We start from the raw sequence: 12971 nt of genomic DNA, 5'->3' as shown, positions 1-12971 counted from the left end.
GTAAGCCAAAATGAAATGCAAAATGTTGAAGGAGAGGTTCATGACAAAAGCTCCACATCGGTGGTTATCTGTGCGCCGTGTCAGGCCGAGGTTGAGACACGGAAATGATCATAAATAAAGAATTTGGTGTTGATCCTTTCTTAGGTCATCTGATGAGGAGAACAGAGCCTGTTGAAAATGAATGGCATCCTGTGTTTTTTTACAGGACTGATATATTGACTTGAGATGATGATCAAACTGGCTGAATCTTACGGGCGACAACACGAGTCACAATGCAGGAAAACATCATCAGGGTGCAACATCTACCTGCACCGCTGTGGTGGGAAACAGTGAAGCTCAGCAAGAATGGAGCCTTGCAATAATGGTATTAATTTATTAACATTAATTATTAATATTAAACCATATTAACGTGTTTGGACAAAGATCCAAAGAAGAGGAAGAGGAGGAGAATGTGGACCCGGTTGTTTTCTTCATTTTCTTTGTTTTTCTTCCATCACTGGGTTTGGCGCCAGTGTCGAGTGTGTTGATGAGTGCGTCGTGTTATGCTGCGTTCCTGTTGGTTGGTTAGTAGACGGAGGTCAGTCACACTGTGAGATGGTTGTCCTAAATTTCTGACACTGTCAGAATTTTGTCCTGGGTTATCTTTGGTCACACCAGCATGACAACGGCCGTCTTTGAACATCTCTCTCAGTGCGACACAGAACCATTGTTTCAGAGCCACAGCCAGAGAGACCGCCATGTTTCTTCATGTTGATCATCTTTCATCTGAGACAGCCCAAAAACAGAGAGCCTGTTCTGAACTGATGCGATGCAACTATGAAGATGAAATGACAGTTTACTAGTTTTTAAATGGAAAACTTTATGATTCTGGTACGTCAGTGGGTACAAACTCCTGAAACGACTTGAACATCATCGGTGACTGACATCTGAGAGAAAACCAGAGAGGTTTTTTTTCTCTGTCCTCGTCTTCAGCTGCATCATCAGCTCACACCTTAACCACACCAGTTACTTCTTCATGATAACATGCTCCCAGGCCCGAATTAAGAAAACATATATGACTGATGTAAAAGTCCCGTTGCGTGAGGCACACTAAGTACTAGAAGAGGAATGACATTGTGAATGTCAGCAGCCAACGGTCCTCTCCTTCAGCTGGTGGCTTCACAGCAGAGCGGACTGCACCACCAGCCTCGCTCCAGCAGCAGAGCTAATGTGAGTCTGGCGGCCATGACAGAGGCTCAGCTTCAAATAAACCAGCCCGCCTGTTTGTCAGTGCCTCTATTTATCAGTATGGAGGGTTTTGTAAATACAGATTGTTGTTCAGTGTATTCAGAGCGGGCTTCGGTTTCCATAAACACACCACGTCTAATACCATGGAGTCTCAGATGGTCCTGTGTGAGAGCAAACAGCTGTGTGTGTGTGTGTGGATAAGGAGTCCAAAGGAGACTTGAGATGTTTCTGTTATAATTCAACCATCATTTATCAAGAGATGCATCACTTCACAGTGGGACAGGGACACACGCACATACACACACACACACTTCTGAGTTAAATAATCTTCAGTTTGAGCTGAGGCTTGGTAGCAAAACTTAAGTCAAATATTATCAAGCATGAAAGGAAGAGAATATTACTGGTCAGTGTGAAACAGAGCAAGACACATTAAACTGAGCCTGTGATCTAACAGTTTTTCTCCATGTCAAATAGATGTTCAACAGTATTACATCACCCTGCTTTTCCTATGTGGAAATTTCACCCAAATGCAATTCCGTGTCAGATTGGATAAGCTGCAAAGTCAGAAAAGTTCACCAAAGTTTTGGTGCAACAACTTTGAGCCTTCTCAGCCTGGCAGAAAAATCTAATTTTGCAGCACTCAGTGGCCAGATGAAGCTTTGCTTCTTGTTTGTGAGTTAAATCGGATAACTTATAACTGATATCTGATAACAGCACTTGAATGTGTTCAGCAGCCAACTTGTCAAGTCCCAGATGTTGGAGCTTCCCTCCTGCATGTGAACACACCGCGAGTGCAAATCAAATGTTCTTGAAGGTGAAGGGATGTTGGTGAACGTCTCAGAATTCATTCAGCTGTTTGACGTCAGTGCGCCTGGCTTTCTGCTGCAGGTTTTGAGTCTGCAGTGCAAACTTTTATCTAGATTGTATCTCTGAACAGAAGCAAGTCCATGGAATGTTTTCTCTTTCTTTTATTTTACAAACAGGTTTGTCATCAAAAAAAAAAAAAAAAAAAAGTTTCAGAACAAAACAATCAACATTGAAATAAAAAAAATATTTTATTGCAAGTAAAATAATTTTGTGATTAGAATTCAAATCAAAAACCTTTGTTTCCAAATCCAGAAGTTTTGCTTGCTGTTGAGCTGAATCTTGTGGGCGGGGCCGACGCCAACAGACACGTCTCTATTGGCCGGTCTTGGTCACGGTGTGGCCTTGGCGACACCCACAGTTATAACACAACAGTACAGGAGCCGTTCTGATTGGGTAACAGCATTACATCATAATTGTCACTCTGACTGGCCAATAGAGACGTGTCTGTCAGCGTAGGCCCCGCCCAACAGAAAGCAAACAAAAATTTTAAATTGCATTTTACTCAAATTTATGAGTTGACAGTTTTGCCCTCAAATCTATTTTTTCTTGTACACCTGTTTGAGTGCATTAAAAAACCCTCCATGTGTGTGTGGTGTGTTGGCCTCAGAGCAGGATGTTTGTTCAGAGCAGCATCAAACACACACAGACGACACTGACACCGTTCACGACTTTTACAAAAACTGTATTTGCAAGGTAAGCAAAACAAAAAAATGTAAAGTGAAGTCTATTTTTCTTTCATTTTTTAACAATACCAGTAAGATTTACAAAAACAGAGAAAATGCTGTGTGGTGTGGTTGTTGGAAATGAACGTCTCAATAAAGTCTGTCAATACTGCAACAGATCGACACAATCAGAAACTATACAAGAGGAAGAGGAAGAGACTGGAAACCACAACAGTCCCTTCCAGGAAGAATTCATTTGCTTTCTGATTTTTTTTTTCACATATTTTCAGAGTTAGGCTGGTCGGTCAGTAGTGGTCACAGTGCCTATCAGAGGGAACGTCCTGAAACCAGAAACCTCACAAACCACTGTTTTTTTTTTTTTCTTCGTTTTTTTTTTCTTTGAAACCAGCGGTAAGTCCTGCAGGGTTTTTGTTTTCTTTCTTTTTTTTTTTTTTCCAAGAAGCAAAATGTCTCACCTAGCCAGGAAATCCTCAACAGCTTGTGTCCAGGTGCTGCTGTGGGAGGCACTCCAGCCTGAACTGTGCCACTGCAGTGGACACACTCTGGTCTGAACGTGCGTCAATGTGTGTGAATGTTGCTGTGTGCTGTTTAAAAAAACAAAACAAAACAAAAAAGCAGCATGGACGTTCAATGAAAGCCTTTCCTGGATGACAAAGTTTGAAAACCCCAATGAAACATATCATGAAATAAAATACATAAAACTGTTTTCCATAGTCAGACAGTCGGGTCACTGAAATTTCACATATTATTCAAAAAAGAGGTTAAAAAAAATTGGGCTGAACAGGGATTTGAAAATTCCGGACTTTTCCAAACCTTAAAAAAGGAGGAAAAAAAAAGGTGGGGCATGCCACCCATTTAAGATTTAAGGACATTTTACTCTATCTTGCACCCAAATGAAGTTTAAGTTCTGGTTTATATCTGGAGTATAAACTTGACTTTGCATGTTATGGTTCCAGAGTCTGTGGGTTCACAAACATGCAACAAACTGTCCTGACAATTCTTAAAACGAGTGGCGTTCCCCTTTCTTTTTTTTTTTTTTTTTTACATTTCATTTGAAGGTTCCTATGTCCAGCCGTCACTGCCCTGCCCTGCAGCCAAACAAGTGGGCTGATGCTTGGTACTCAGGTGGACTGGTTAGGTGTGAGTGCCGCTGGTGGGTGTCATTAAACTGATATGAAACCTAAATACCTCCTCATTTCCTTTGATCTGGAAATCACACAAAAAGCAGCTCCTGCCGTCTGTCTTTGCAGGGCCACATGAGGATAAACAGTCGTGTGAAAACCTCACAGCTTTTCAGTTTTTTGCTCTTTCAGCTGAAGGTCTCCATGTTCCTCTGAGGGCTGAGATCATCATCAAAACCCTTCCAAAATACGTCAACATTAACTCATGAAATATCTTGTGGTCAATCTTAAAAGAAAAAAGCAAAGAAAAGCTGACATTTGACATTTTGCTGATAAGGGGGTTTCACCTTGACAGTGACATTATTCTTCTTCACAGCACAACAAAAGCCAGAACATGCAAGATTATGCAAGATGCCGAGGAGTCGAGCACAATGAACAATGATTTCCAGGCTTTTCAATGACATACTGTGCAACTTGCAAACTTCTCAAGGCCTGGGAATGACCATGTTTTTTCCGTTCACTGCCTGGCAAGTAAGGGAAACCTGGGGGAATTTGCTTCTTGAAAAAAAAAAAGAATACCCCACCAGACGAGGCCCTTTCTCAGCCATCTGATAAACCCTGAGGAAGCTCCGGTGAGGCTTGTCACTTAAATGCATTGCCAAAAAGCAGAACCACCAATTGGCAAAGCAGGTGACATGCAAAAAAAAACAAACAAAAAAAAAAAAACAGCACTCCTCAAGACTTCTCAGACGAGCGAGACTAACCTCAGAACAGGAATTTCAGGTCTGCAGGAGAAGACAGGAGCGTCATGGGAGCTACTCGTCTGTTTGCCCTGTAGAGTCGATTTGGAATCAGTATCCGTCAAGCAGCTACTGCACGTGTTAAGGCATGGACTCATGTAGGTAAACACACACCCACCAGACACACAGACACACACACACACACAGGGTAGTGTAAATTATTTCAGAACCAGGTCCCTAACAAACCCAGTTATCGTCTGAATTACTCAAATGTTGGTCCACCAGCAGAGAGAACAAACACGTTTTTTTCACTTTCACATTGAGATGAAGAGAGAGATGCCTGTCACAAAAATCTTAAAATACAAAGAAATTCATTAAAGATCTTTTTTTTTTCTTTTCTTTAACTGGAAGGCATTTAGGAAGGAAAATCATCAGCTGGACACAAAAGAAGGAAGTTTTCATCATGAGCAAAACTGATGGTTTATACCTGGAGGAATAAGTGGGACAAAAGATTTGAAAAAAGGGAGTCAACACACCACAGTGGTGTGCAAATCCAGCAATTAACCAGCTACTTCCTCCGTTCTCCAGCCAACTTGAGTTTTTAAGACTCATTTTCCAGCCACAGATACGATTTCACCAGCTTATGTCTTGATTTGAAGGTGTCACCCTGACGATTAAATCTACAAATCGTTGATCCTCTCGATTAAAAATATGATATACAAAGTATGTGCCGTCAGTTAAAAACATTAAATAAATGATCGAGAACATGTGCAGAAAAAAAGATTCAAAGGTAACGATTAAAATAGATTTGATATTTCACTTATGAGGAATCACTCGGTAACTCTAAGTGTCTGATTTAGAGACTTCACAGGCGAAAACTGACATCTCTTCCTGATTGTCATTCAGTCCATCGTGTCTTTGAATAAAGGTTTTACAAAGGAGGGCGACAGACTGAACACACACAAACATCACAGCTAAATGTTAAAGATGCCCACGAAAAAAGCCCAGTTACAAAGCTGATCTCGCTGAAAATGTCGTGTTTTCCACGCACAAAACGCCCACCGGCTGTTTTGATCTGCGTAACATTCAACACTCAAGTACGTAGTTTCAAAGAGGCGTGCCACTTTATGATGTGCTAAAAAGATAATGAATGTTAATCAGTTCTCAAAGAACTCAACCTATACATGCCTGATGAGTATAGCACAGGGCCTTTTGCTCATCTTTTAAAAAAACATTTTCATCATGTGATACCAAAACACTGGGAGACATTTCAGTTGTCAAAGCTCAGATTATGAACCTGAGGGGTTTTATCCTTCCTCAAATTCACAAATGCATCCTTTGCATTAGTAAACAAAGAGGTGCACACTCCACTAAAAAAAACTGGAAAGTCTGCCTTTTAGTGTTAAAAAATGAGGAGACCTGGATGGTGATAGTGCATTGGGACAGTGAGATCTGCACACAAAGTGTCTATGCTCCTATCAGCTCTAAACTTTTCCTCTTTGTCTGTTTCTCTGAATGAAAGATAAAAGTGTGTGCAGCAGTAATGTACTGTAAGCATTGATTCCCCTTCACTGCTTTCAGTGCCTTAAAAGCATTACAAAGCAGCCAGCAGGATGTGTTCGCCGGCCAAAAATGTTTACTTCCAATTAGTGTGGTTACACGTCACTAAAACCAGGCTACCAGCTCACCTCAGTTTCCCTAAAGCAGCAGGGAAGTGTGAGCGCTGCTGGAAAACACATCTGACCAGTCACACTGCCTGGAATAACGTCAGGATCTGAGTCTCTGTGCTGCTGCTGAGGGCCAAGGCCTCACAGTCTTTGGCTGCACATGAAGAACACGATGGCATGGCTGCTCAGTGTGTGTACGGCTACAGAGAGCGGACAGAAAAGTGCTAGTCCTTTAAATGAGCTGCAATCACAATACCTCCGGGTTCTTGCATGTTTCATTTCCGATTTTCGCTTTTCTTGCAAACACTGCTAAAGAAAAGAGCCCTGATGTGGAGCAGCATGAGGAAATGATTTGCTGGCTGGTTTGGTTTCGATCTGCATCGAGCACCAGATGGATGGCGTTCTTTCAGGGTTCCCACAGTCACTTGGACTTCAAATTGGAAATCACAGGCCCTTTTTTCAAAAATCATGATATTGCCAAGTGAAGACATCCTGGTGAAACCCATTTGAACACATGAGCAAATCTCCATTACAGGGTTTTCCTCAAGATTTGAAGAGTTGATCCTATGACCCTGAATTACAAGGATTTACGTGGCCTGTGGAAACCCTCAGGTAAGTGTCAGGTGAGCTGTCGATCTCAAAAAGTCGACTGATATCGATTTCAAAATACTTTCCCTGAGTTGAGCTAAACTTGCCCCCCATGCATCTGGTGCTGCAGACGCTGCTTGACTCAGGTCTGATGAGGAAAAGAGCTGAACTGGAGGGAACAGAAACTGTAGCTCTGTGTGTTGTGTGTTTGTGTGTGTGTCTTTTATTGCCTTGAGAGGAGTGAATTACTGAAGAGCAACAGCCTTGCCTTTCTCTTTCATCTCCTGTATAAATGCCTGTGTGCGTTCCTGCTGTGGCTGCACGAGATGCCCGGTGATAACAGAGCCTCGTTTTTTCCAGCCTGACAAACACGGAGGCGGAGGCGAGCTTAAAAAAAACAGACCTGAGCTGCACTCTCAAAGCAAGGCTCTTTCTATGGTTTCCTTCAGCCGATGGAGCTGCCACCTGAGTGGCTGGTGGCACATGAGATGACCACAGTAGAGGATTTCAGACGAGCTATTGCTGAAACACTGGACAGCAGTCAGCATTTGACTGATTCTGCACCAATCAAGCTAAAAAAAAAAAAAAAAAAAAAAAAACGTATTTACTTTCTCTGAAATGGAGAATGTTCACTCTTGGACACACGTGGCAGTGTCCAAAGTGATGTTTTGGGATGTTTCTCCCCATGAATTGAGTGATATCTTACAGTTTGAATAAATCGGCAACATCAAAACAGATTGGCAAACTTCCTCAGTTCCAGACGGTTGAAGAGAGACAACAACCGGTATCATGTTTTCTTCTCTCAGAAGAAATTTACAGAAAAGCAGCACAAGGCAGTGTCGTAGTGGACCAATCACAGCTCTCGGTGCCGTTACATTTCTGGAGATGTGCACTTGTTTTGGCGACAGCCTCTATGAGCTACACAGGGGTTGCAAAAACCCTGCGGCAGCATTTTGACCTATAAGTACCATCTTATTTTGTGGTATCTGATTTGTTCTGATGTGGTAAACTCCACCCAACTGGCACTCCCCACAGATTAAAACGGCTGCTGACAGTTACTACCTCTGGCCAGGTTATGTTTTCACTGTTTGTCTGTCTGTCTGTCAGCAGAATATCTCAAAAAGATTTTTTTCAAAGACATTTACTGGACAGATGATTAGATTTTGGTGATCTGGATCTGTGATTTTTGCCATTAGATTAATATTTTGTTGTTATCAGTACCTGTGAAACTCTTCTCAGAGTATAGGCTTGCGGGATCACTGATGAGCCTGACTTAAAGACAGATGATTTCACTTCAAATTTAGGTGATCAGAGTGATGTAAATGGATGTGTCAGGATTATTCAGTGTTAACAGTTTTTTTTTTTTTTTTTTTGTCTCAATGTTTTCTAGTTCGCACCAACGACCAACTAACCAAGTCTCATAACATCACAGAGCAGCATGACTAAGATGCCGATACCAAACTTGAGAGTTTCAGCTCATTGGTGCATAGGAGGTGTGCACGTGCTTGTTTGAGTTAAGTGTGTGTGTGTGTGTAGGTGTGTGTGTGTGTGTAGTAGTGGCAGCTGCTTTTCAGTGGATTTACATGCTAGTGTTTACAAACACTGAAACTATCCGTCTAAGGCGCTGTTCTGCATTCAGAGAATGTATACACGTGCGGACAACACGCACACACACACACACACACACACACACACACACACACACACACACAGTCCCAGATCTACAACTGCACACATGTACAAACGAGGTCCAAAGGAAATGCTACTGAGAGGAGAAAGAGGAGTTCAACGTGGAGGAAGTCAAAGTCATTTTAGCGTCCAAACTAACAGTCTCTCTGTAACAGTCTGCCGCTTCCAACTGAGGTGAATAAAGCTACATTCAGCCTTTATATATCAAATGTCGGATGACAAAGGCCAAGCACTCGCTCTTTTCAAATCGCTGAGAGCATGTTCGGGCTACAAGCTGTGTAAATCAAACTGGGACACACACAAACACACACACAGTGTGAGCTGTCCTCAACAAAGCGCTGCTGGCTGGTCACCGATGTGAGCTACAGGATTTTGTCTTGTTGTCTTTGTTGGAGGAGAGTGAACACAAGTTACACCGAAGAAAACAACAAACTGAACTGCTGTAAAGAAAGTGGTAAATGTGTTTTTCTAGGTCAGATGAACCACAACCTTCTGAAGTCTGAAACAGTGAATTGATTACAGTGAAAGTCACAGAAAGTGTTCTCTCCTTCTGAAGATGCTCTGGTAAAGACAGCCACTAAAAAATGAACAAACAAAACGGCTAAAACAGGGAGGAAAAAAAAATATCCACGTTTCTAGACTCTGAACTTCATTTCTAAGCGGAGGATATTTCTTAATTGTTTTCCCTCTGCTTTTTTGTGCTGGTTGCGTCCCTGTAAAAATCCTCCTGCCTGTCTCAGTGATGTCTTGACAACGATACACTAAAATATCAACACAGGTTAAAAGGTCAGAAGTCTCCTCTGGTTGGTAAATAACTCTGATGTGTAGTTTGTTTTCTGTATTTTGGAATCGACTGGGAGTGCAGCTTCTATCTATCACCAACAGTGCTTAAAAAAAATCATCACATCTCACTGAAGAATAAACCAGGAAAAAAAATATTATAATAAAAATCACAAAATAGAGATAATAAACAACATCAAAACTGATATATCTCTCTCTATGTTCATCGTACTTACACAGGAAAATATAAGAGGAAATAAAAGAGAAAAAAAATCATCTATTAAAATAAAAAAAAATAAAAAAACACAACTCCAGTGTTTACTTTTTTGTCTTAGTGTACGTTTGCTTGTTTACAACAGGAAGCTAGTATTTGTATGGCTACAAAAAAAAAAAAAAAAGAAAAAAGAAAGGAAAAAAAAGAAAGTCCCCTCTGACTCGTTTGTGAGACAAAAGACGTCCTCCTTCAGTAGTAAAGTTCTGGTTGTGATCAGGGATAGTGTTTCAGTTTGGGATCTGGTGCTGCACCGAGTCTTTGTAGTGAGGAAATTCGGTTTTCCAGACTGTCCGATAGTGAGACTCAACGCGTCGCTTCGTCTTTTTAAAAAATGTCGGCCAATCGGCTCTTGGCTCCATTAAAGCACAGAAACCCTTCTTCACGCTTAAAAATCCAGGTGAGGTCCACATGAAAAGTATAATATTGATAGTCCTTTTTCTTTCCAGGACAGGGCTTTCATTTTAAAAAATGAGAAAATAAAAACAAAAACAAATGGTTGACCAGTTAAAATCAGTCGGACAGGCAGGCAGTGGCTTCTCTGTCACCTCTCCTACCCATGGCTCCAAGTGAGAGCTCACACCAAATATATGAGCTTTGGGGTCGAGGGTTCATCAAACACAGTTATTAACAGTGTTCACTCTATCTTTCTCTCTCTGTCTCTCTCTCTCTCTCTCACACACACACACACACACACACACACACCCCGCCCTATTGCCTCTCATGGAGGGAACACACTCCCCGCTGTTCAGTGATTCACGTAGGAAACAGAAAACCCCTGCACACACAGTTTACTCCGACACACACATACGTGAATCCGTGGCGTCCCAAACGCTCGTGTGCAGGAGTACTCTGTACTGCCTGAACCCGACTCGCCACCTCCCCCTAGTGTCCGGGCGTCCTTCGTTGCTTTTCGTCTCATCTCATCCTGTTCTGCCTCATCAGCGGGACGATGCAGGAGGGCGGTCCTGCCTTGGTCAGGAAGGGGTGTTTGAGCAGCTCGCTCGCGGTGGCGCGCTGGGCGGGGTCCCGCACCAGCATCCTGTCCAGGAAGCCCTTCAGGAGAGGAGACACCTGGGAGGACAAGACAGGGCATCCATGTCCACAGGTTTTCATTTTAATTTTGACACTCCACCTAAAATCACACACTTGTTTTTTGGTGCATTTCACAAGTTTAACTCCTTAGTGTTCTGCCAGCCTGCCAGCGGGCCGGCCAACTTACTGTCTTTCAAAAGCTCCAGAGGGCTACGCAGGCTAAACATTGCTGCCAAGATTGCTAAATTTTGGCAAGGGAAAAACTAACATGGCTATTTTCAGCAGGATCCCTTGACCTCTGACCTCCAGATGTCTGAATGAAAATGGGTTCTCTGGGCAGCCACGGCTCTCGCCTTTGCAGACATGCCCACCTTCTGCTAATCCCATGCAGTCTGTGGCCCAAACTGACTGGAAAGCTGACTCAATGAGCCACATTTGATTAATGTCTCATGTTAGCCCCCATAGGAGCCATTTCACTGTAGTCAGAGCATTTTTAAAAAAAACTAGACATGAATAAATAAAATGACCTATAGTGACCTCTAGGACAATCACAGCCTCATGAAACTTTACAGCCACAAACTAGAGAGTGAGGCCGTACAGAAGATGTCTGGTTTTCCAGGTACATTGTCAATGAAGGGGAGTTTTTGATCAATTTCCCGAACATAATGCTCAAGATCCAATCACTGAAAAATGCAGTTCTTACAGAAATCTCCAAACATCAAATGTTTTTGACACCAAATCAAAGCATGATTTCTTCTGTGGTGTTCCTCAAGGTCTTGGTGTCCTAATGTGGCACTTTTGAGGGATTTTTGATCATTAATTAATCTTTGAGTGACCAAAAATGGTTAAATTTTGCAACATATCTGTGCATCAAATGGTATCAACCGAAAAACACCTTATGACACATAACTGAATATGGGAATGGCTTAATATGCTCCCATTATAATGTTCTAACCCTTATACACTCTAAATAAATAAATAAAAAACAATTAGGTGCCTAACTAAAACACAATATATATTACACATATTACATTATGATTATAATAACCTGACCCACAGAGTTGAGGTGCAGGTCAAATGAATCTTCAAGCTCCCAGATGATCTCAGATGATGTTTATCACTTCTATTTGGTATCTACTATTAACCTTTTATTTGCCCCTAAAGATGCCCTGGCCTCCTCTCACTAAAATGGGTCTAAGGAAGGGCCAGAAAGGTATGGGGTTAATTATACACTGTTTTAACATTCTGTTCCTGGTATTGTAATTCTTCTGTTTGCCCTCTTGCTTTATTCTTTTTTATGTGGTCTTTGTAATGCTGGTTTAGTTTAGTGCTGTGAAAATAAACTCTGATAATTAAACTTTGATAAATTAGTCAGGTTTTTACTGACCCACAGCACAAAATGACCATGATGCATCTGCTGCACATCTGAAGCTGATGGAGCTGATGATCAATATCACTGACTCAACACTTTCTTTGCCAAGTGCTGAGATTCCAGGTTTCCATGACTCACTTTCTGGCCTCTACTCTCTTTTTGCCGCAAAAACATAAAATAAAATAAAAATCTAATCTCTTCACTGGATGTTTCTGTGGAACTCTGCTCTACTTGCTCTTTTCTATCGTGAAAATGTGTCTTTATTGTTTGTGTCAGGAGGGTACAGGGGAGACTGCCAGATAATTGTGCTCAGAGGAAATCAGTTAAATTAAAGTTAACTCCCCTTTAATTCATTATTATTTGATATTTATGTATTATCAGGATGCTTACTTGAGATTAACATTTTAAGTGAACTGCAGCTGCAACCAAGCAAATTGCAACTGCAAGCGCAGCTGTGACCTGGTTTCTTCATGTGTCAAAAAGCACAATATCATGTGATAACTTTACAGAAAAGATCAACTGACTGAGCTTATGATCTTACTTTTACCTCACAAATTAGTTAGAATTAGTTAGAAAGCAAGCAGCAACTTCTCCTTTCTCGTCCACTTGGATGAGTCACAATTCATCATTCTGTGCGCTTGAATTTTGTCTGAAGCGTACAACATCAGATGACCCTTTGAAAGTCTGCTGACATCTGAATCAGATATACAATGTTGTCCTGAACTTAAAGGAGTACTCCAGCATATCTGACAAAATCACCTTTTTCTGACTTCCCCAGACTGAGACAAGATGTTTGATACTATCATCACCTCTGTACTTTTCACAGAGCTAGGCTAATGATTCCCACAGACTTCTAGTCTTCATGCTAACATGAAATGCAACACATTGTCTCAGTCTGGTTAAGCTCAAAAAGGGTATTTTGCCCAAATCG

At 41.6% G+C, this 12971-nt stretch overlaps 1 protein-coding gene across 2 annotated transcripts in view; it reads right to left on the bottom strand.

Moving 5' to 3' along the window:
- Window positions 1–2759: 2759 nt before the first annotated feature.
- pak4 (p21 protein (Cdc42/Rac)-activated kinase 4) overlaps window positions 2760–12971 on the bottom strand; it is a 58471-nt gene continuing 48259 nt past the window's right edge. For both annotated transcript variants that reach the window (XM_030066481.1, XM_030066482.1), the window contains exon 11: window positions 2760–10707. In XM_030066481.1, coding sequence (XP_029922341.1) covers window positions 10552–10707 — 156 coding nt within the window. In that variant the 3' untranslated portion in view covers window positions 2760–10551. The remainder of the gene's footprint in view (window positions 10708–12971) is intronic.

This window comes from Myripristis murdjan, chromosome 13, assembly GCF_902150065.1.
Source record: "Myripristis murdjan chromosome 13, fMyrMur1.1, whole genome shotgun sequence".
NCBI lineage: Eukaryota > Metazoa > Chordata > Actinopteri > Holocentriformes > Holocentridae > Myripristis > Myripristis murdjan.
Note: the sequence above shows the minus strand (reverse complement) of the source record. Positions and strands in the feature narration are given on the sequence as shown.